Source organism: Mytilus californianus, unplaced genomic scaffold (assembly GCF_021869535.1).
Source record: "Mytilus californianus isolate M0D057914Y unplaced genomic scaffold, xbMytCali1.0.p SCAF_3, whole genome shotgun sequence".
Classification (NCBI taxonomy): Eukaryota; Metazoa; Mollusca; class Bivalvia; order Mytilida; family Mytilidae; genus Mytilus; species Mytilus californianus.
The window spans coordinates 90,741,441-90,763,986 of NW_026262679.1; the positions used below are offsets into that span (position 1 = coordinate 90,741,441).

The 22,546-nt window shown below is 34.6% G+C and overlaps 1 protein-coding gene across 1 annotated transcript; it reads right to left on the reverse strand.

The window, feature by feature from the left end:
* Positions 1–528: 528 nt before the first annotated feature.
* LOC127733684 (uncharacterized) lies at positions 529–19,444 on the reverse strand. Its single transcript, XM_052242998.1, has 2 exons — positions 19,397–19,444; positions 529–2,244 (listed from the first exon to the last, which is right to left on the reverse strand). Exons 1-2 carry the CDS (start codon positions 19,442–19,444, stop codon positions 895–897), a joined length of 1,398 nt encoding a protein of 465 aa, XP_052098958.1. The 3' UTR covers positions 529–894.
* Between the last annotated feature and the right edge of the window lie 3,102 nt (positions 19,445–22,546).

Below are 22,546 nucleotides of genomic sequence, written 5' to 3' on the forward strand. Positions count from 1 at the left end.
ACTTCAATCTTAATTGACTAGGATTGTCAGTTTTCCTACCGAAGGTCGGTGGTTCTCTCCGGACACTACGGCTTCCCCCACCATAAAAACTGACCGCCACGAAATAGCACGACACCAACAACCAATCAATCAATCATATTGAGTAAATTTGTGAAATGAGTCACTGTACATGTTATGAAGTATCCAGGTATTCAACCATCTGAATATAAATAGCCAACGCCACAGCCGACAGATTAGCATGCCTATATATAGCATTCTCGAAACTAAAATAGACGTTTCAACGAAAGTCGAATTGCAATAAATATTAGTAATTTTTCATGACAAAATAAAGTCATCAGGGATATTGATTACAATGTCACGTGTAACATGATAACACTTATTTTTTCGTGCGTACAAAGCGCTTTTCAAGATTTAAATGTTCACCAGGGATGCCCTCCCCCCCCCCCCCCCCCCCCCCCCCCCAAAAAAAAAAGGGAAAGTCGCGCAGGTAAAGGGTTTTGTACACCATATATTATTACACCTTAAAGCTAAAGCAAATAACTGAAATGAAATTAAGTAAAGAAAATGAATATATGTGATTAATACTCATTAATGTGTTTGTCATTTCAATAGATATCAGATAGATTTTAATATTTCTACAAAAACTGCTTTGCAGCTGTCAACTACGTTATCATCACTTCAATTGCAACTTAGTCTGTATAATGCAGTTCCACTATAATTCGCAACTAATAATTTTTTTTTCGTTACTTCAAACGCGAGTCCACAAGGATGACTAATTTCTTCATTACTTCCAAGCAGCTGTCTTGCTTGTTTTCCATCCGACGACAATACAATTAGACTACAGTTACCAGTTGAAGCAATATAAATTTTAGAGTCTTTATCTACAGATATCCCTCACGGAGTACGAACTAATTGATTTTTGTATTCCCACATCTTTTCTCCAGCCAACGAGCAGCAAGTTACTGCATGGTAAGAGTTATTGGTATAAACTATCCTGTCTTTAGATGTTGCTACATAACTCCATTGTGACAAGGTGTCGTCTTTAACCAAAGTAGAAGAGCAATTGTCTGACATATTTACTTTCTGAATACCTCTGCCAGTATCACAGTAGAATAAATAGCCACCCAAGTAACATAAACCGTAGCATTTATCTTCCGTTTTTATTGTGCGATCAACTGTTTTAGTTGAAACTTTTAAGATTTGTAATAGTTTTGAATTAGGAAAAGAAATAGCGACTGTCTTGTCATCGATACAAGTACAGTCAACTGGGTACGAATGTGACATAGGTATGTCACTCTTAAAGGTTCCATCTTCGTTTAAAAAAATCAACAGACGATTAATGCTGCAGTCTATTAGAATGATGTCTCCTGTAGAAGAAATGGAACATCCGGTGATATTAGAAAATGTTAATTTACTTTGTAATGTCATTGTTATATCATTAATAGTAAATGGTGGTACGTGTTGTGCTTGTGTTTCTTTCCCTGTCTTCATAACAACCAATGCAGAGCTTGATTCGATGGATATTGTACCTAGTGAAGCAACAGTTGTCAATACGTCGGTTATCTTGTCCTCAATTTTACAGTTTATGTCCATCTTCCGCAAACTTCCATCGTCAAATAAAGACTGTATAAACATCTCATATTTTTGAACTTCTGTTTCAATCATTTTACTCCCTAGAAATGATTGAAGGTCTGAAGCATAATCTTTGATGGCTAAAATATTATTTTCCATTGAATTCACATTTTCTGTATTTTCAGCAAGTTTTGCTAGCAAGTCCTCAATTTGTGATTTAACTTTATTTTCGGCAGCATAAAGATCCTGAAGTATCCGTTGTTCTAGAGTGTCAAGGTGTTCGTTAACTTTATTACGGACCTGCTTTAATTCAACGTGAAATTTCTGCTTTTGTTTCTGAATTTCAGTAAGATTTTGTTTCCTATCTTTAACGATCCTCTCGATATTTATTTTGATATCTTTCAAATTCTTATTAAGACTTTCCAATAAGACTGAAGTCTTTGCTGTTTGTATGACTTCCTCCAGCGATAATATCCCAACACAGTTAGCATGATTGGACTGAGTACACAATGGACAACAGAGACTTTCATGTTGCGGACAATAAATCTGGAATTTTCTTCCATGCTGTGAACAGTGTTGTGATATATTGGCTATCGGCGTAGGTAATTGTTTATAGTTGTCGACAGGTATAGCTTCATGGGAACGTGTGGCTTTTGATGCACTGTGATGCTTCTAAAATTGGGAACAAAGTCCTTCGTCACATTCAGGGCACCAGAAGTCCGCCTTTGTTGTCGTGTGCTGAGACTCACAAACACCACATATAACTGTGCTGGATGATGCCATATTTGTTTTCACTCTGGAAAATCAAAAATAAACCGTGAGTCGAATTGCGTTAATATAGAAAAAAAAAACATCATTAAAGGATGGCAATGAAGTCTCCTCCAGCAGTATAGTTGGTCATATAATTTTTAATTTGGCTGTTGTTGAAAACGGGTGTTAAAGTAAAATAAAAATCTTTATTGCTTCAAAATAATAAACTAAATAAAATTGAACATTATCGTGGCTCATAGTACACGTTAAGAAAATCAGTAATCTTGGAACTGATATACTAATGATGAGACTTTTATCATGTCCGACAGCCTGTATTTGGGAATTAGTTAAAATGGTTGGTCATGTTTGCATTGCTCTTACTAGATTAAAAACAACAGGCCGCCACAGAAATCTCGGGTTTAGATTAACTCTTTTCTGTTAATTTTGCATCGAGTTAAAAAGGTTAACCATAACAAAGACATTGCTTTTCGTCCACAAGAATATCACAAAATTTGTTTTCCCCGAGTAAAACCTATTTTTCACTCGACACAGTTTTCAACAAACATAAAAATTAGGAGTTGCGGTATGATTGGAAATGAGACAACAGAGACCAGGATGTGAACAATCATAGGTCATAGTACTACCTTCAAAAATGAGGAAAACCCATACCGTAGTGTAAGCTATACAAGGTTTAAGTACATAATAATGACTGTTACTACAACATATAAGCAACATACAAAACTGTACATGTTAAAAAAATGTTTTCACTTTCAAAATTTTGTGTCGATGAAGCAATTTCAACACACAAATTCTTCAGATGATTTTTCTTGATAATGAAGAAGCTTCTTCTCAAGTTTCAAAACGTTCAAGCACCAAGATTTGACAAAGTTATTAATGATTAAAAAACTTTAACCCCAGTTTGTATGTAAACATTCACTGCAAAAACAGTCTTTATCGGCGTTATAAGGAAAGGAAAAACATTTTATTTTAAATTTGGGCCATGTGGGCTAAAATTAAGCAAGAACACAAATAAACACGTGCTTCCTTTAAATATTTTCATCAGTAGATATACGCAATGTTTCAATATGTACATTTATAAGCTTAATTAATGCTGACGAGAGACCATGTTCTTAGTAGACATGTTAGATAAATGTTTATAATTGACAATTGAGAGTCGAGAGTCTACACTCTACAGTTGAGACATTTAAATGAGAGATCATCTCAATAGTAGGAATTTTGTTATTGATTTACTAGGAGTTCTATATACATCTACATCTTTTATTACAATGCAATCTATAAATATATATAATAATTGTTGAAGCATATATATTTTTCTCAGAAAACAAGATTCAACGTTGTGTGTTAGTTAGGGAACGACCATTTAACTTCAAGTTAAATGGTTGCTCCCTTACACAATGTTTCGAGTTCTGCGCACACGTTTTGATAGTTGTGAACGGAAATTCCGACATTATTCGAGAACTGTTTGGCGTGTACCGATTGACATTTAAGTCTGGGAGAACATGGTTTTTATTACTAGTGGTTGAAAAGCTACTCTTTCAATTTGCAGTAGAAGGTAAAAAATACAAGTGGCAAAGACTACCTTTCGGTCTATTTGTAAATCTATATGACGTCATAGGAGTGAAATTATCGGTTTTTATTATGGGGAAATCACGGTAATCTATGAGGGTTTGGATCGGAAGGACTCGAGATCCTTCATTTCCGAATTCTTTATTTGTTAAGACCATTTTTCTCTATTCTTTATTTATTGTGCCCATTATTTTCCATTCTTTATATTTTATCACCTGAAAGTTTTTGGATAAGAAAGTTAAGGACAGTTTCCCCAGAGGGCATTAATGAAAAAACATAGATTGAGTCACTACCATCACTTGTTTCCTGTAACTGAGGCTTCAGTACAGGACTACAGGAAACAAGTGATGGTAGGGACTCAATCTATGTTTTTTCATTAATGCCCTCTGGGGAAACTGTCCTTAACTTTCTTATCCAAAAACTTTCCCGAGCAAGTCTGTCGGCCCTTGACCAACCCTATATATATATTAAACTAAAAGTATTATATTTTTGTATAGTACTTCCATAACTTATGGTAGACCAACTGACACTAAGCGTTAATGTAAACTTCAAAAGCTTTTCACAAATAATTACATATTTGTTTGGTATTAGCCAAATTATTTGGATTAAGTAAATAGATAACTGATTTCATATCATCATCTTAATAAAATTTTGGAAAATATTAAACTTCTCTCGAAGGTTGTTATATAGTTGACAATATAAAAGGAAGTGCACTTCATCTTCTACTTTATCTCCGCAAGGTTTGCAGGATCTTTCCGTTGCTAAAGTTTTTGGTTTACTGTATCTCCCAGTTTCAATGACAAGTGAATGTGCACTTATTCTAATTTTTGTGAGAAGTGATCTCTCATATTTTGGTATATCAAAGCTAAGGTAAGCTTTTAAGTCAAATGATGAGCAAATTTTACTATAAAATCTTAGTTTACCTGTGTAATTAGATTCAATATGCTCAAGTTACAGGCACTTGTCTCTGAAAAAAAAATCCATGTTTTATATTAAGGTATATAGGAAATTTTTTTTAGAGACAAGTGCCTGTGGCATAGATTGAGTCTGAGCAATCATCAAGTTATGACGAAGAGGCAACTCCATCAGGTGGTTTAAACCACTATTTATCCAAATCTCTTGCTTATATATTGAGGCATGGGGCCCTGAAGTTGGGCCACAGACTCCTCCCTGGTGGGTATATGTTTGTGAAGGAAATCCTTAAAAGGCACCCAGGTTTGGCCGGGTACTCTATACCAGATATTCACAAACTGTTGAAGGTTGACGTAGATAAAAGGTTCACTTTGATAAGGGACACAGACAGCGGGTGTTGGAAAATAAGGGCTAACCATGAGCATTCCTTGGTAGTGGATACCCCAGGCATGCCATTAGTGGAGAAACATGAGGCGTCTCAGGGTTACCATAACACCACCATGACTTCATGGGGCTATATAAAAGAGGAGGGGTTGCGGAAAATGGGGAGGCAGTATATACACTTAGTAAATAAGGTGCCAAACAGCTTCAAGCCCCATTGGGAGGTAGAGGTAGAAATAGATGTACAGAGGGCGTAGGTCGAGGGCTAAGAATTCTTTTGGTCGCCTAGCGGGGCGGTCTTGTGTCCGGATAATCAGGAAAGTAACATACTGCCCACTTATTTTTTCAGAACCTTACATTTAGATTCAGGTGAGAAACTGGACTTGGGCAACTTAGATGGTCCAGCAGTTCTCACAGGGGACAAGGAGGGTCCAGCAGAATTTAGGAAAGCCATTGCCTTCACAAAAGTGAGGGATGGATGACTTTTTTCAATATTTTCAGTCGTTCCTCCATCTACAACAGGAGTAGGAAACGCCGATCCCTGATATTCCTTTGAACATTGTTGATCGATCTTGTGTTATTATTGTACACGACTGTGAAGGGCACTGTGCAAAATATCATGATGACCCCCATTATCATTTAAACCAAAACATTCATTGGGCAGGACCCCAAATGGGTCCACGTTCCACTTTGGTTGGTTTCGATTTTCCTCATTGTCATTAGTCATAGTGTAGGGCCCTCTTCCGGGGAGGAGACCCTGCCTTCAGGCCCTATTTCATTTTTTGAGACTGACTCTGGCCTCTCGAGCAGTCCCGTTGAAATTTTAACAACCACTTGTTTCTTATATCAGATGGGTACACCATTCAAGATTTTCTCGTTGTTTTGGCTTCTGGGCAACCTTTATCATGATAAGGTTGCCCTCGGAGAAAACAGTCATCTTGATCATTGAATTTAGATGGAGAGTGTTTGATATGAAGTTGGCTCTTAACCGCTTACACTCTTCAGATATGAGAGTAACATCTGCAGCTGTATCTACTACAGCAAACAAGCTTTGACCTTTACATATACCCTAAACACAGTCCCTGATCTAAGCTGACAAACTGTGACTATCCCCTCATCACTGGCCTCTTCTACCAGTGTGGTATCTCCCTCACCGTCTGAGGTGGAGTCCCAACTTTCCTGGGCCTCCTCATCACTTGGGAGAAATTGTGGAAAGGCTACAACTGAAAGTATCAGTCCGCCCTACAAAGAAACAGTTATCATTGTCGAATCTTCCGTCAGCCAGAAATCTACATCCATTAATCCAGAAAGCCCCGATTCGGGATTGTAGTTACTTTTCAAAGCTGATAATATTGACGCTAGGTATTTTAATCTGCAGACACCCTCCGCAGAGAGTGGGACAACAGTCTTGCATGTGACCTTTGATACAGTTAGAAGGGGTCCCGGCAGAAGACAGTGGGACCCTGAAAATCCCTCCCTTAACAAAGGTATAAAGACAATACAAGTGAAGAAGAATGATACCGAACTCTTAACGATGAAGAATGATAATGGATCAGCACAATCTCCTGGTCCAACTATATAGAGGACTTGCAGCCACTAAGTGTCCAGGGCTTAGTTTGTATAAGGGAAGGGGGAAGCTGATGTATGATCCAGAGAAGAACAATTTAGTTTACTTTTTTGTTGGGAACATCATATTGTATTAACTTTATATAAGTAGACCCATGGAAACAAAGGGTCTGTTGGGGGGAGGGGGTGTATACTTTTTAAATTGATGTCTATTTTCTATAAATTTAGTGTTATGTCAGTCTTTCGATGATTTTGGGCGAATTCACAGGCCCACCTCAATATAGGGGGCCTTTTAAATAAAACTGGGGGGAATGTAGTATTGGTAGGGTTAGTTTTAGGTCATGAGATAGACCATCTAGAGATGTCCAGAAGAACTACCCATGAATGAGCCTCTTCCGGTACATGACTAATGGCTAACAGACGACATTTATATAACTGAAATGCAATCCGGCCGTTCCTGGCATAGGACCGACCATCCAAGATATCTATTGGTATTTAGATATTACTTGGGCGATACCAAAATGGGGGTACCTGAGCAGAAGGCCCAAAATATGGAGGCAACACTGAAAGGAAGGAGATGGCAGCTGGTGGGAGAGATGACACCTACAGAGTACCAGTAGGAAAGATACATACATTTCATATTGTCAAATTCATTGATTTATTATTTGTATGACGTCCAGTGGCGAATATTTAACGAACATGTTCTCCTCAGAGAAACAGGTTAAATGTCCCCCCTCCTAAACTAAGAGAAACAGGACGTGTACTACTGCCTTGATTTAATACACTGAGACAACATTTTTGGAACAAGCGAATAAAAAAATGATGGAATTTTCAGATTCAGATAGACACGTAAAACACGTAAGTTCCTAGTCCAATTTTGATAACGATGAAAACCAAATACATACGCAACAAACCAATAAATCATAAGTTTCGAGGATCTCTAGAGAAAAAGAAATATATAAAGGAAAATTTAAGGATATTGTGAGGAAGGTTTCAATCCTTGCATGTTCCTATTGCAATTTATAAAATTCAAGGATATTTTTTGAAGGGAAAAGGTGATGGCGTGTTAAATCCTTGAATATTCAGACATACCATGATTTAGATACAAATAAATGTGTTGCACTCACATGAAAACCTTCTATTTAAGTGGAAACAGCCCTTACCTTTTTCGCAGGTTCCTTGGAACCCAACCCCGTGTATTTTTTTAATAAAGGAATTGGTTCTATATTGGGAGGATATTTTTTTTAGTTCTGTGAGTAAAGAATATGTGTTAAATATTTGTCACTGGACTTCATAGTAACAATCAATTAGTATGAAATATGAAAATGTTATTGCCTAGATCTATACGAAGAAGTAATTGATGTTATGCAAAATTTTTTCATCCATCAAATCAGTCAACTAGATTATTAGAAGAAGTGGAAAGACTTCACTCGCAAGTTTTATTATATCTATTGAATGTAATGTTAAAAAACCTGTTGTTGTGAGGAGTAAATCAATAATTTATTTAATAATTTTGAGATGCTCCCTTATTTTAATGTCTCAGTTGTAGACTCTCGACTATCTATTGTCAATAACAAACGAATAAAGGAAAGATATACGTAACATCACGATTAATGATATTTTGATGATAAACACTTTTCTACATTTGACGTTAAATTTAGCTAAAAAATATGATGGGACGATTGACGATAAAAAATGATGGCTCATTTGACACCTATGGTAACGAAGAGGGGCGGGGCGTTTGACGCGCAACGATAAAGCCCGGGTCATTTCTATTTCCAGAAAAATTCTTGCATAAAGTACACCAATAAAAAATCTCAGAAAAGCTGTTTCACGGTGTATTCAGAGACATTGTATGTATGATAAGTCTATCTATACTGAATACTATTTTATGGTCTCGTATGAAACAGTGTATTCAAAGACATTGTATGAATGATGAGTCTATCTATACTGAATACTATTTTATCGTCTCGTATGAAACAGTGTATTCAAAGACATTGTATGTATGATGAGTCTATCTATACTGAATACTATTTTATCGTCTCGTATGCCATATAGTGTACGTAGTTTACCAATTTGACGCCCCATTTATACAAAATATAGCAAATTGTCAACATTTTTAGTACGAGAAACATTGTTTTCTTGAGCTTGACGTTTGCATGGATTGGTAGGTAATATAACATTGAGTGCGATTTAATGAAAGCTCGGAACTTACATGCAATATAGAATATTTCTCATGTAAACATGAACGTTCATGGACCAGGAAGGTTAAAATATAGAATGATATGTGACGACATGCTACACGTGACTGTAATAAAGTATTAGTATAGTAGAGGGAATCTTAAGGTTTTCTTAAAGACAAAACAATTCGTATTTTATAATTTGCCAGTCTGATTAAAATCAAACTTCTCAGCGCTCCCGTTTTCTGATATGTCGCGTGGGACATATAAATAAATGATATCAAGTGAGAGGTTTGATTTTAATCAGTCGGACTGATAATTTGCCACTATGCACGTCTTTCAACATAGCTAATTATAAATAAACTTAATTATACCCAAAACCGTCACATTATGTATCAACAGATAAAGTATCTAGTGAAAAAAAAAGATAATTTACGGAAACGTTTCATGCAACGTACCTCTACAAAAAGTCTACTTTTAAAAATGAGAAATTAAAATATGTCACAGACATCCATTTCATATAAAATGCATTATTAAAAAAATAAGATATAGAAAAAAACATCATGTATTTGATTTTTAACGGATGTGTAATTAAGCATGGGTGCAATTTAGGTACTTCTCATTACAGAATCTTGAATCGATTGGAGGTCGGTTCAACCCAATGTTTCTGTGTTTCAATATTGATTGAAATTTAAATTTGTGGAACTATATAATAAATAAGGATATATCTACAAAAAAAAAATCGAAACTTTTGTATGGTTCTTAAATATACGTAGGAGAAAAAAAAACTGCCAAACTAGGTGCACTGTGTATATATTCACGTTAAATTCGAGATCAGTTCAGATTGAGCAAAGTCCGAGTGATTCGAAATTTATGGACGGAATGACGATAGTGTTGGTTCAGTTGAGAAACCTCCATCTCCGTTTGCCTCCAAACAGCAAAATGTGACAAATAAAGTTTCTAATTAAAAGGAAATTTCTATGATTTAGGAACCAGTTTTCAATTTCCCAAAAAGTCGTTAGTCTAAAATCAATCTTACGACAAAAGTTGATCAGTATACTGAATTGTTCATGACTTACGATCAACTTTAGTCATAAGTTTTGCGAAACTTATCACAATTTTATTTTCACAAAATAACTACCGACAAACTTTACATCCAAAATTGGTCGTAAACTTAATTAAGGACATATACTTATATAAAATGGCGGCGTCCCTACAAATTTTATTTCTGCGACGCCAATTTAGGAGAGAAAGAATATTTAGGGATCAGACTAAAAAGCTGGATTGTGTGATGATGAACAAATGATCCAAAGATAAAGATCTTTTAAGCAGACAGAGCTCGAAATTGTAGATTCGGTATCGCGTTTAGTCGAAAGACCAACTGGATGCTAAAAGGCTATACCAACAATTACACAGGTATAGATATTTAATATTTTCTTCTTATATACTGTACAGCTGAAAAGCGTTTTTCTATTGTTTTGTTTCTATTTTATACGACCTCGACGTTTTAATACCAGAACAAGCTTTTGTCCTGCAGTAGATTGCAAACAGCTTTGTCCCTTAACCTGTTTTTACTGTTTTGTTGACTGCCATTGCCAATGTTATATTCTAGATGACCATTTAAATTTTACGTAATCTGACTGAGTTGTGATTAAAACAATGAAAGAAAAAGAAAATAATAGGTTATTTGTTGCATTTCACTACTATTATATACTCATCTATACTGAGATGGCAAGTGCGGATGCTAGTGTGAGTTCAAAATTTTTCACATGTTTAAGCAAAATCAGAAAAGTAACTTATGCCACAAATCAACGTTTTCCGACAAAAAAAACATACTGCATGTTCTTCAATACACGTATAATATAATTTCAAGTATCGTAAAACAACCTGCTTAATAATTGAGACAAATAAAAACACTGAGCACTTGAAATGATCCAGGGTGTGGAAAAATACTGGACAAAAAAGAAGACTTGCCATTGCACAAGTTCATGTTTTTTCTCTGACTGTTAATGACGTAATTACACTTAATCCATTGGATGTTGGAAGTGTACTGAATGATTTTTTAGTCTTAGATGCATGATTTTTTTATTAGTTGTTATTGGCTTTTAACTAGCTGTCAGTAACTGCAAGTACTCTCAGATCTGTACTTGGAGTCTTTTTTTGTTATGGGGATGTATTAGTACCCTGCCACGTCCACTCTGTATTTTTGTTACTTGTGTTTTTGGTTTGTATCGATCTGATGAGTTAAGCCGTTTTCAACTGATTTTTATAGTTTGTTCATATGTTATACTGTTACACCACTGTCCCAGGTTAGGGGCCCGTTAACATGTTTAACCCCGCCACATTCTGTATGTGTCTGTCCCAAGTCAGGAACCTTTAATTCAGTGGTTGTCGTTTGTTGCTGTATATCGTATTTGTGTTTTCTTCTTTATTTTGTACATAAATCAGGCTGTTAGTTTTCTCGTTTGAATTGTTTTACATTTGTCATTAAGGTGCCTTTCATAGCTGACTATGCGATATGGGTTTTACTCATTGTTGAAATCCGTACGATGACCTACAGCTGATTTCTGTGTCATTTGGTCTCTTGTGAAGAGTTGTCTCATTGGCAACCATACCACATCATATTTTTAAAAGTAGCATTTTTAACACTAGATTGACTTTTTTGTACCATATATAGAATTGGATCCGTGAATAAAGAAATAAAGATTATATATTCAACTGAAGTTTGATTTAGAGGTTTACCATTCAGAACATTTAACTTATATCAAAAGCCCCAAGACACTTTATTTGTGAAGGTAAAAGAGTGGCTAGGGATATCAAAAGGACATTTAAACTCATAAGTCGAAAATAAACTGACAACGCCATGACTAAAAAAAAAAAGACAAACCGACAAACAACAATACACAAAACAACATAGAAAACCAAAGACTGAGCAACACGAACTCCATCAAAAACTGGGGGTGATCTCAGGTGCTCCGGAAGGGTAAGCAGGTCATGATCCACATGTGACAGCCGTCGTATTTCTCATGTAAGTACAAACTCGGTGATATGTCTAATTCGGTAGGTCACATTTGGGGGAAGGGGCGAGATAGTAGGTACGACAATTGGAACATATCCGTCGTCATCTGTGAAACAGATATTTCATAATAATGTTATGTCTGGGAAGATATAATTTTTAAAAAAAACAATACTGGGACATGAAAGGTCACAAAATCAAAAGTTTTCCTGCAAACACCGCAACATAATCAATCGCACCAAATAAAAACAATCCAGATTGATCATTGGTCAATGAAAATGAGGTCAAGATCATTTGAACCTTACCAGACGCACACGTACATCGTACAATCATTCCATACACAAAATATGGTTGACTTACTGCGTATAGTATCTGAGAAATGGACATGATCACGATAACTTCGCGTTGATCACTGATCACGCATCCATGAAATGAGATCAAGGTCATGTAAAATCTGTCTAACGGACATGTATATACTTTACAATGATTCTACATACCGAATATAGTTATCTTATTTCTCATAATAACTGAAAAAAATCAGTTGACAAAAAAAAACCATACAGCTTTTAAGAAGTCGCTGTTCCAAAAAAGTAGAATGGACATATGCCAGGCGCAAACTTCGTAATGTTAAGCATCTTGGGCTCTTTAGAAAAAATATCGTACGACTAAAATTGATCGTAAGTAATATACTGAAATTTTCAATACTTACGAGCAAATTTGTGAAAGGAATCACTGTATATAAGTATCCAGGTATTCAACCATTTGAAATATTAAGAGCCAACACCACAGCCGAAAGATTAGCATGCCTATGTCTAGCATTCTGGAGACAAAATGGCTGTATATTGTAATGGAAATGCAAAAAATATTGCAAAAACCCACCAAGGATATTGGTTACAATGTCACTTGTAAAATAATAACATTTGTTTTAATGTTCACCAGGGATGTAAAAAAAAAACTTGAAAACCAGGGCAAGCGTTTTGTACACCATATGTTATTACACCTTCAAGCGAATAACTGAAATGAAATTTAGTAAAGAAAACTACTATATCTAATTTATACTCTTAAATGTTTGACATTTCAATAGGTTTCAAACAGATTTTAATAATTCTACAAAATCTGCTTAGCAGCTGTAAACTACGTATTCATCACTTAAGTCTTAACTTAGTCTGTATAATGCAGGTCTAAGATAATTGGCGACTACTACATTTTCTTTCTTTCAATCAAAAGCGAGTCCATAAGGCTGACTAATTCCGTACGTCATCTTTCCCAATCAGTTTCTTGCTTGTTTACCTTCCGACGACAATACAATAATTTTGTTGTTACCAGATGAAGCAATATGAACATTCGACATCCCTCGCGGAGAACGTATTGATTGAGATGTACTCCCACATCTTTTCTCCAGAAAACGAGCAGAAAACAATCTAGAATTCCACATCATCTGCTTTGCAGCTATAAACTACGTAATCAAAACTGTTATTAATTTTTCTTGCTTTACATCAAACGCGAGTCCATAAGGGTGAATCCCATTATCACTTCCAAGCAGCTTCCTTGCTTCTTTTCCATCCGACGACAACGCAATAATACTATTATTATTATTATTATTATTATACAGTATTTATAACAGTGCATTATATAATATCAAAAATTACCCTGAGCGCTTTACAACATATTCACACACATATATAAGCATTAACAATAAAATATGAAAGCCCATGTTATGAGATCCTAAAACAAACATATTTAAAATAAATGGCATATAAAACTATACTATTAAATTTACTGATCAACAATAAAATTTATATAAATGGGCATGGTAAAATAAAGGAGACATTGAACCCGTACAAAATAAAAATAAATTAAAAATATTTGCTTAAAAAATTCAAAAAATATTTGCTTAAAAATTCAAAAAAAAAAAAAAAAAATATTTGCTTAAAAATTCAAAAATTACAGCGATATAAAATATTTTAAGAACCATGAAAAAGCATGTCTGAATAAATGAGTTTTCAGGTGTTTCTTAAAAGCGTTCACAGAATGGATGTTCCGTATATCACTTGGTAAATCATTCCATAGAACGGCTGCTGCTTTGTCGAATCTCCTTTCCCCATATGTTTTAGTTCTCACACGTGGTGTTGTTAAAATCATGGCATTTTCAGATCTGAGAGTTCGCATTGGTTTATATATATTAACGAGTTCTTGTAGGTAGACCGGTGCCTCCTCATGCAAAGCCTTGAACACATAGACGAGGAGTTTATATTGGCATCGGTATGTTACGGGGAGCCAATGTAGAGACTTTAGGATTGGCGTTATGTGGTCGTATTTCCTCCTCCTTGTAATGACCCTGGCTGCTGTGTTTTGAACTTGCTGTAATCTTTGAATAGTAGTTGATGGGAGTCCATACAGCAATGCGTTCCCATAATCCAACGAGAGGTTACAAGGGAGCATACTAATGTTTTGCATGCTTCTTCGGTAATAAATGGACTATCGTTACCAGATGAAGCAATATAAATGTTCGAGTCTTTAACTACAGATATCCCTCGCGGAGAACGAACTGATTGATCTTTGTATTCCCACATCTTCTCTCCAGCCAACGAGCAGCATGTTACTGTATGGTGGGAGTTATTTGTATAAACTATCTTGTCTTTAGATGTTGCTATATAACTCCACAGGGACAAGGTGTTGTCTTTAACCAAATAAGAACAATTGTCTGACATATTTACTTTCTGAATACCTCTGCCACAATCACAGTACAGTAAATAGACATCTGTGTAACATAAACAGTAGCAAATACCGGCCGTTTTGATTGTGCATTCAACTGTTTTAGTTGAAACGTTTATGATTTGTATTTATTTTGGATTAATAAAAGAAACAGCGACTGTCTTGTCATCGATACATGTACCGTCAACTGGGTATGAAGTTGACAGAAGTATGTCACTCTTAAAGGTTCCATCTTCGTTTAAAATCAAAAGACGACAATCGCCGCGCGCGGTCTATTAGAATGAAGTCCCCCGTAGAAGAAATGGAACATCCGGTGATATCAGACAAAATGAATTTACTTTGTAATGTCATTGTTATATCATTGATAGTTGAAGGTGGTACATGCTGCAAAGACCTTGTCTGTGCTTGTATTTCTTTCCCTGTCTTCAGAACCACCATTGCAGAACTTGATTCGATGGATATTGAACCTAGTGAAGTAAAAGTTGATAATACTTCGGTTATCTTGCCAATGTCCTCAATTTTACAGTTTATATCTATCTTTCGCAATCTTCCATCGTCGAATAAAGACTGCATAAATATTTCATATTTTTGAATTTCTGTGTCAATCATTTTACTCCCTAGAAATGCTTGAAGATCTGAAGCATAATCTTTGAAGGCTGAAATATTAATTACCGTTGAATTAACTTTTTCTGTATTTTCAGCAAGTTTTCCTAGCAAGTCCTCAATTTATGATTTAACTTTATTTTCGGCATTTTCGGCATCAAATAGATCCTGAAGTATTCGCGTTCTAGAGTGTCAAGGTGTCCGTTAATTTTATTACGGACCTGCTTTATTTCATCGTGAAATTTCTGCCTTTGCTTCTTGATTTCCACAAGATTTTGTTTCCGATCTTTAACAACTCTCTTGATATTCATTGTGATATCTTTCAGATTCTGATCAAGACTTTCCAATAAGACTGAAGTCTTTGCTGTTTTTATGACATTCTCCAGCGATAATATCCCAAGACAGGTAGCATGGTTGGACTGAATACACAAAGAACAACAGAGACTTTCATGTTTGGGACAATAATTCTGGAATTTTCTGTCATGCTGTGAACAGTGTTGTGATATATTGTCTATCGACGTAGGTAATTGTTTATAATTGGCGACAGGTATAACTTTATGGGCACGTGTGGCTTTTAATGCATTGTGATACTTCAGACATTGGGAACATAATCCTTCGTCACATTCAGAACACCAGAAGTCCGCCTTTGTTGTCCTGTGTTGAGACTCACAAACATCACATATTACTGTTCTGGATGATGTCATAATTTGTTTTCACTCTGGAAAATTAAAAATTAAACCGTAAGCCTAATTGTGTCACTATTAAAAAAAGTATAGCTCGTCATATATTATTAATTGGGCTGTTGTTGAAAATGGGTGTTTAAGTAAAATGCAAAATAATGAACTAAATTAAATTACATTTTAGCGAGGCTCATAATGCCCTAAAAAAATCGGTAATCATGGAATTAATATAACTGTTATGAGACGTATGTCATGTCTAACGGTCTGTATTTTTGGAATTAGTTTAAATGGTTGGTCATGCGTATACGGCTCTCACTAGATTAAAAACAATAGGCCGTCACAGCAATATCATGGTTAGATTTACTCTTTTCTGTAAATAGTGCATCGAGTTAAAAAGGTTAACCCCTTACAAAGACATTGCTTTTTGTCCATAAGAATATCACAAAATTTTTTTCCCCAGGTAAAACATTTTTTTAAACTTTTATAATCTCTCGACACAGTTTTCAATAAACTTAAACATTAGATGTGGTATGAATGGAAATCAGACAACACAGATCAGGATGTGAACAATCATAGGTCATATCACGACCTTAAAGAAAAAGGAAAAGCCATACCATATAGTAAGCTATACAAGGATTCAGTATTCAAGACTGACTTTTACAATAAGATTTAAACAACATGCAAATATGTACATTTGAACATTTGAAGCAACGATGTGCAATGAAGCCGTCACTTTTACAACCCCCAAACAGCCAAGAGTTTATATTCTTCTACGACACCAAGACAAACTATAGGCTTTTAAGAAGCCTGAGTAATTCACCTAGGTCTATGTGTATCTTCAACAATAGACACTCTCTAACATTGTGGACTAATATATAATTCATGACAAAAATCTCATTTTTGTTAGATTTTGTATTGCTTATAATTTTTTCTGTTTACAGTTCCACTCTATATTCTTTAGTTTTTGCCCAAAACACACAAAAAAGGTAAATAATCGGCATTTGAGGATAGTCACTCCTATAAAGAGTCTAATAATGATTTAGGCAAAATTTGACTGATTTTTAGATCTTGTCTTGATTATTATTTTTGCTTTAAAAGTGTCAATCTATCTTACATAGTTTTCAAGATAATAGGTAAACAAACTAAAAATCGTCATTTAAGAGCAATAACTGCAATAAAGAGTCGTCATACGATTTCGGCCATTTAACTTATTTGTATATCTTGTCTTGCTGATTTCTTTTGCTTATTTAAGTTTCTATCTATCTATTATAGTTTTAAAGATATTAGGCATAAATGCAAATCATGCTAAAAATCGTCATTAAAGGGCAATAACTTCAATTAGGAGTCGTAAGACGACTTCGATATGTTGATTTATTTGTAGATCTTGCCATGCTGACCATTTTTGTCAATAGAAATTTGTCTCAATCTATGATAAGTTTATAAATAATAGACAAAAAATAAAAAAAACAAAAACAAATGGTAAAATTCGTCATTTAAGGGCAATAACTCCCATAAGAAGTCGTCTGACAGTTTTGATGTGAATAGACAGTGGGTAGATCTCAACATTCTGAACAATTTTGAATCCGTCAGATTTTCTCTATTGATAGCGGTTTTCAAAATAATAGACAAAACTTGCATTTTGACCTTATGTTCTATTTTTAGCCATATAGGCTATGTTGGTCGGCATGCGGGGTCATCGGAAACATTTTTGAAACAAGATACCCCAATGATGAGTTTAACCTGGCGAGTCTAGCTGAAAAATGTTTGTCCGTTATTGAAAGGTTTAGCAACAGTTTACCGCAACTCAACTGAGTCCGTTAAGATAATGTTTTTCGAGTTTGTCTTCAAAGAGAGTCCATCAAGCAGCTGATAAATATTGCGAGATTCGATCTGTTAAAAGTAAATTTTATAAAACCTAACAAAATATCAAACAAAACTGTCAAAAAAATAAAACCACACACACACAAGTTATTATGAATGCAAAATGTCTGTCAAAATGATACATTAGCTGAAAGATGATGTTCCACAATATAAAAAAAAAGCTGTAAAATGAAAAGGCGTGACACTATTTCCTGAAGAAAAAAAACCAACAAAAAAACCAAGCCTTTAAAATAAGGCAAACCATGTCTAACGAATTGAAACTAAAAATATTAGCATATAATGAATTGCAAGGATTAAGCAGATCCTTTAATGTATCGCTATACAAAACAAAATAATTTATTATCTTAAATATACGACGAACACTGTCTGTTAAAGAGTAGTTATCGATTTTTATGTCCTTTAAAGATACAATATTATCAGAAGTCCATTACTAGTTTTGTTTTTATGGGATGTTATGAGTAGTTTCCTACAACTTTAGTTTATTTTTTCAAATTAAGGTACATTGACGAAAGATTATAAGAAACTGGAAATCGGATGACTTGAAACTTCAGTGGTAGCTTTGTATTCGTAGATGTGCCTTATAATGATCCATAATTGCTAAACAATGTATAATAACATTTGACCTTCCAAGATATTTTTTGATAATCTAAAATCATCGGACCCCTACGATTCGCTTAACGGGTTCAAATTTCAAGCTGAACTGACAAGAGTCATCGTAAACCATCGCTACTTCTTGTATTAGATAGCTAGACAAAAGTATTATTAAATTTAAAAAGAAAGACCGGAATAGGAAGGAAGGGAGCGAGAAACAGCTAAATTGTTATTGTTAAATATGCTCTTTGTTTTGATTAAACGTTAGAATTTCAGAATGTTTGTTTCGTGCTAAAGTATTCTGATTCAATTGCCCAAATGCACCATATTAGATAGTGAATCTAAACCTGACTAAACGTTGCATTCAACTTGTAGGTTCTGACAACACTTAGATTTCTTGCTAAAGGAGATAACCAGTTGGAGGTGGAGGATATTCATGGGATAAACGTGGGTCTGGATGTGGGTCCTTCATTTCTCTTTTCTTTATATTTTTACCCATTATTCTCTATTCTGTAAACCCCATCTACACCTTCATAAACCATAGCACCCTTTGATTTTCCCCGAGATCAAGAACTGACAGCAGTTAAAGAAGGGTTTTATAGCATTGCTTCCTTCCCAATGTTATTGGGACTATAGATGGAACCTTAATACCCATCCATGGCCTTTCTGTAGGGGAAGAGCCAAACTTTTTGTAAAAAAGGTGACCGTGCAATAAATGTGAAGGCAGTTGTTGATCACATGGTGAGGTAATTTATATAGTCAGTCATATAAATTAGAATATATATGAAAGGCACTGACTATTTGACACTTTTTAGAACTATTTTTCTGTACCTGTGGAAACCTGATTAGATCTACAAATCACATCCTATCTATCTTTTATGGAAATGTTAATAAAGGTCGTACATTCAAACAGACTCCTTTGGGACTTATCAATTATTTGAATAAAATTATACGCACTATACTTTATGTGCCTGATCCAATCCAGGAATCTGTAGTCCAGTGGTTGTCATTGTTCTTATGTTTTTATTGTAACTGGTTTTACGTTTTCAGGTGGAAAAGGTGGATAAGTGTTTTTTTTGAAAAAGAAAGAAGGGGGAGAGGTTTTTCAAATCTCCAACTTTTGTTCCCAAAATAAAGCGGACTTTTCTCCGTATCTGAAACTGAAGTATTTAATAATGTCTATTCATATTTCATAATAATTTTGAATAATAGTTCTGCTATGGCCTCAATTGGCAGTGGAAACTGGTGAAACACATTTTCTACGAATACTTCTATGAAACACTCAATCTTAGTCTTATTATTATCCATTTATTTTTGGTCTTTTAGTGGTAGCAATATGTTTCTATTTAAAAAAAAAAATAAACAACACATAAAACAATTCCAGATTCACAAACGTTGTTGTGAGGTGGCCTGGAGGAACACATGATGCTTTCATTCTCCAGCAGTTGGCCTTGTATCGTTACATGGAAACACATTTAAATGCTAGATAGCTGATAGGAGATTCCGGATACCCGTTGAAAGTCTGGCTGATAACCCACTAACAAACCCTTCCAACCCACAGAAGCAAAGATTTAATGAATCACACTGTAAAACAAGACATATTGTAGAATGAGCCTTTGGTGTGCTCAAACAGAAATTAAGATAAAAAATGGTAACAAGTATACAAGACAATAACTACATGTAACTCTTTAATTTGAAAGTTTATTTGATATTGGGCTCTCTACTTACAAGTTTATTTTACATCATTAACAACTGGAAGTAAAACATGAATACTGTATTAAGGCCATTAAGTGATTCTCATTTCTCGTTTTTTATACAGATTAGACCGTTGGTTTTCCTGTTTGAATGGTTTTACACTAGTCATTTTTGGGGCCCTTCATAACTTGCTGTTCGGTGTGAGTCAAGGCTCCGTGTTGAAGGCCGTACTTTAACCTATAATGGTTTACTTTTACAAACTGTGACTTGGGTGGATAGTTATCTCATTGGCACTCATACCACATCTTCTTATATCTACTAATTGATATTGTCAAATCATATTTACAGAATACATAACAGTTATATACATGTTTATAGTTCTTATTAAAAATTTTACAGAGTAAAAAATGAAAACCATACGTTATAAATTTCATCCGTCCGAAGCGCTTTGTTCTTCATCAAGGACGCTCAAAGCCGAATTTTTGAAGATGTATAAGAACCGCCACAGTAGAAAGACCTTTTAACCGAAAAGAACCTAAAAAAAATAGCATAATCCATCTAAGGTCAACTTTGCCCGAGGAAATTCAAACCTTATAAACGGACAATTTTAGAAAGGATTGTTATAAATTACGTCAGTAGCGTAGTAATAACTACTGAGCTGATAATAACCTCGGGGACTGATAGTCAACCAGCAGGGGTATCGAATCAGACATTGAATTAAAATATCAGTACATGTAGATTCATATCAAGTAACAATATTTTAACACAAAATATCTTTAAAGTGACTTTATAACACCTTTCAAATATGTGTTTAATAAAATCTGTGAACTAACATTTTATAAGTGTCTACATAAAGCAGGAGGAGCACTTTCTTACAAGCCTGAGAGATGTTGAAATATAATTGAAGCCTGTTTCAGATTACTCAATTTGGCAATGAAGAAGAATATTCCATTGAACAGAGACCTATCCCATCCAATCCTTCATAATAATCATATCAATCAACAAAACAGTACAGCACAGGCACTTAGAAATCAATTAATTCAGAGATTTTAAGCATTCAGATATATCTATATGATATTTTTCCGACGAGAGGTTAATTGCTCTGCAAAGGTGCTGAAGGGATGTATGTATTGTAATGTATTATATGTGACATTTCAGCGGCTAATAAAAACATATCAAAAATGATCTATGGAAGAAGAAACATCTTATTTTATCAAGACTGTAGGGTCTTACAACAGGTAGCTTTCTACAATCAATACAGATAATAATGTATCTCAAAATAATATTAAGGAGATAACAATATTGTATTTGAAGATTTGCCACATCGACTGACGATTTGATGGTCGCAAATTGAGTAAATGTCGACGCGAAATTTAAAGCGGAGCCATCAAATATCCATTCTAATGTTTCTGAATGCCGAATTACGATTAATCTAAACATTTCAAAATCATGAAGCTAATGTTTGTGTGTGCGGATTGTTTTGCAAAAGGATGTTTATTTCCCTGTAAAAAAATATGTTCGTGAAATTTACATTTCATTTCAATCATACGGTAAAAAACTGCAAATTTCTGACGGTAATTGGTACTACACCAGTACTGTATATGTTTTAATGTTTCTTTGCAGTGTTTGTATTTGTTCATGTGAAAACAGATTCGTATTAAATAAATCAGATACATTAATGTGGTATATAATGTCCGTCCTTTATAGACAACGCGTTTTATTTGGTGTCCGACTGAAAGGTAAACGTCACGGTGTCCATCTTAAATACTGGCAGCTAAAATATATTCAAAAAATGATTTATAAAGACCATACATGCAGGACTTATGTTTCTTGCATAATTTGAAGAACATAACACCAATAGTGTGCAATCACAGTCAGTTTTTGTGGTGAAGATTAACCAATAGAAGGCAGTCATTTAGGCAATGTTCACACTAACTTTATGACCACACATGTAAACGGCAAATAATCAAGCATAATTTGAATATTATATCTGAATCTTTGCAATTCACCACTATTTACCTTGAGGTATTGCCTTGTCCACTCATGAATTTTGTAAAATAATAATGTAGAATTTCTTAGCAGGTAGCACGGTAGTATTTGCATTCCAGTATTTAGGTTGCTCTTTTGTGTACCCTACCTAAGTCAATGTATCTGAACAGTGTGATTGGACAAAAAATACCGTATCAACTGAACATACTTTCCCAAACTGAGGGATGAATCAGGTGTAGAAAAATATGAAATAATTTTACATACAGATAAAAATGAATTTTTGAGATTTTTTTTTAAATTTTGTATTCACTGCACGATAAAAGACCTAAAAGCACTAGTGGCCTTAGATTTTTAAAAATAGCAAAAAAAGTAAACGGTCATGATACACATTCAAATTCATTTCTGAATAGTAAAATGAAAGTACTTCA

Excerpts from the sequence above, each read along its gene's own strand:
- LOC127733684 (XM_052242998.1), bottom strand. The coding sequence starts at position 19,444 with ATGACAACCACTGGACTACAGATTCCTGGATTGGATCAGGCACATAAA. Across the intron at positions 2,245-19,396 it reads GATTGGATCAGGCACATAAA|AAGCATCACAGTGCATCAAA; the intron begins GTATAGTGCGTA and ends TCCCAATTTTAG.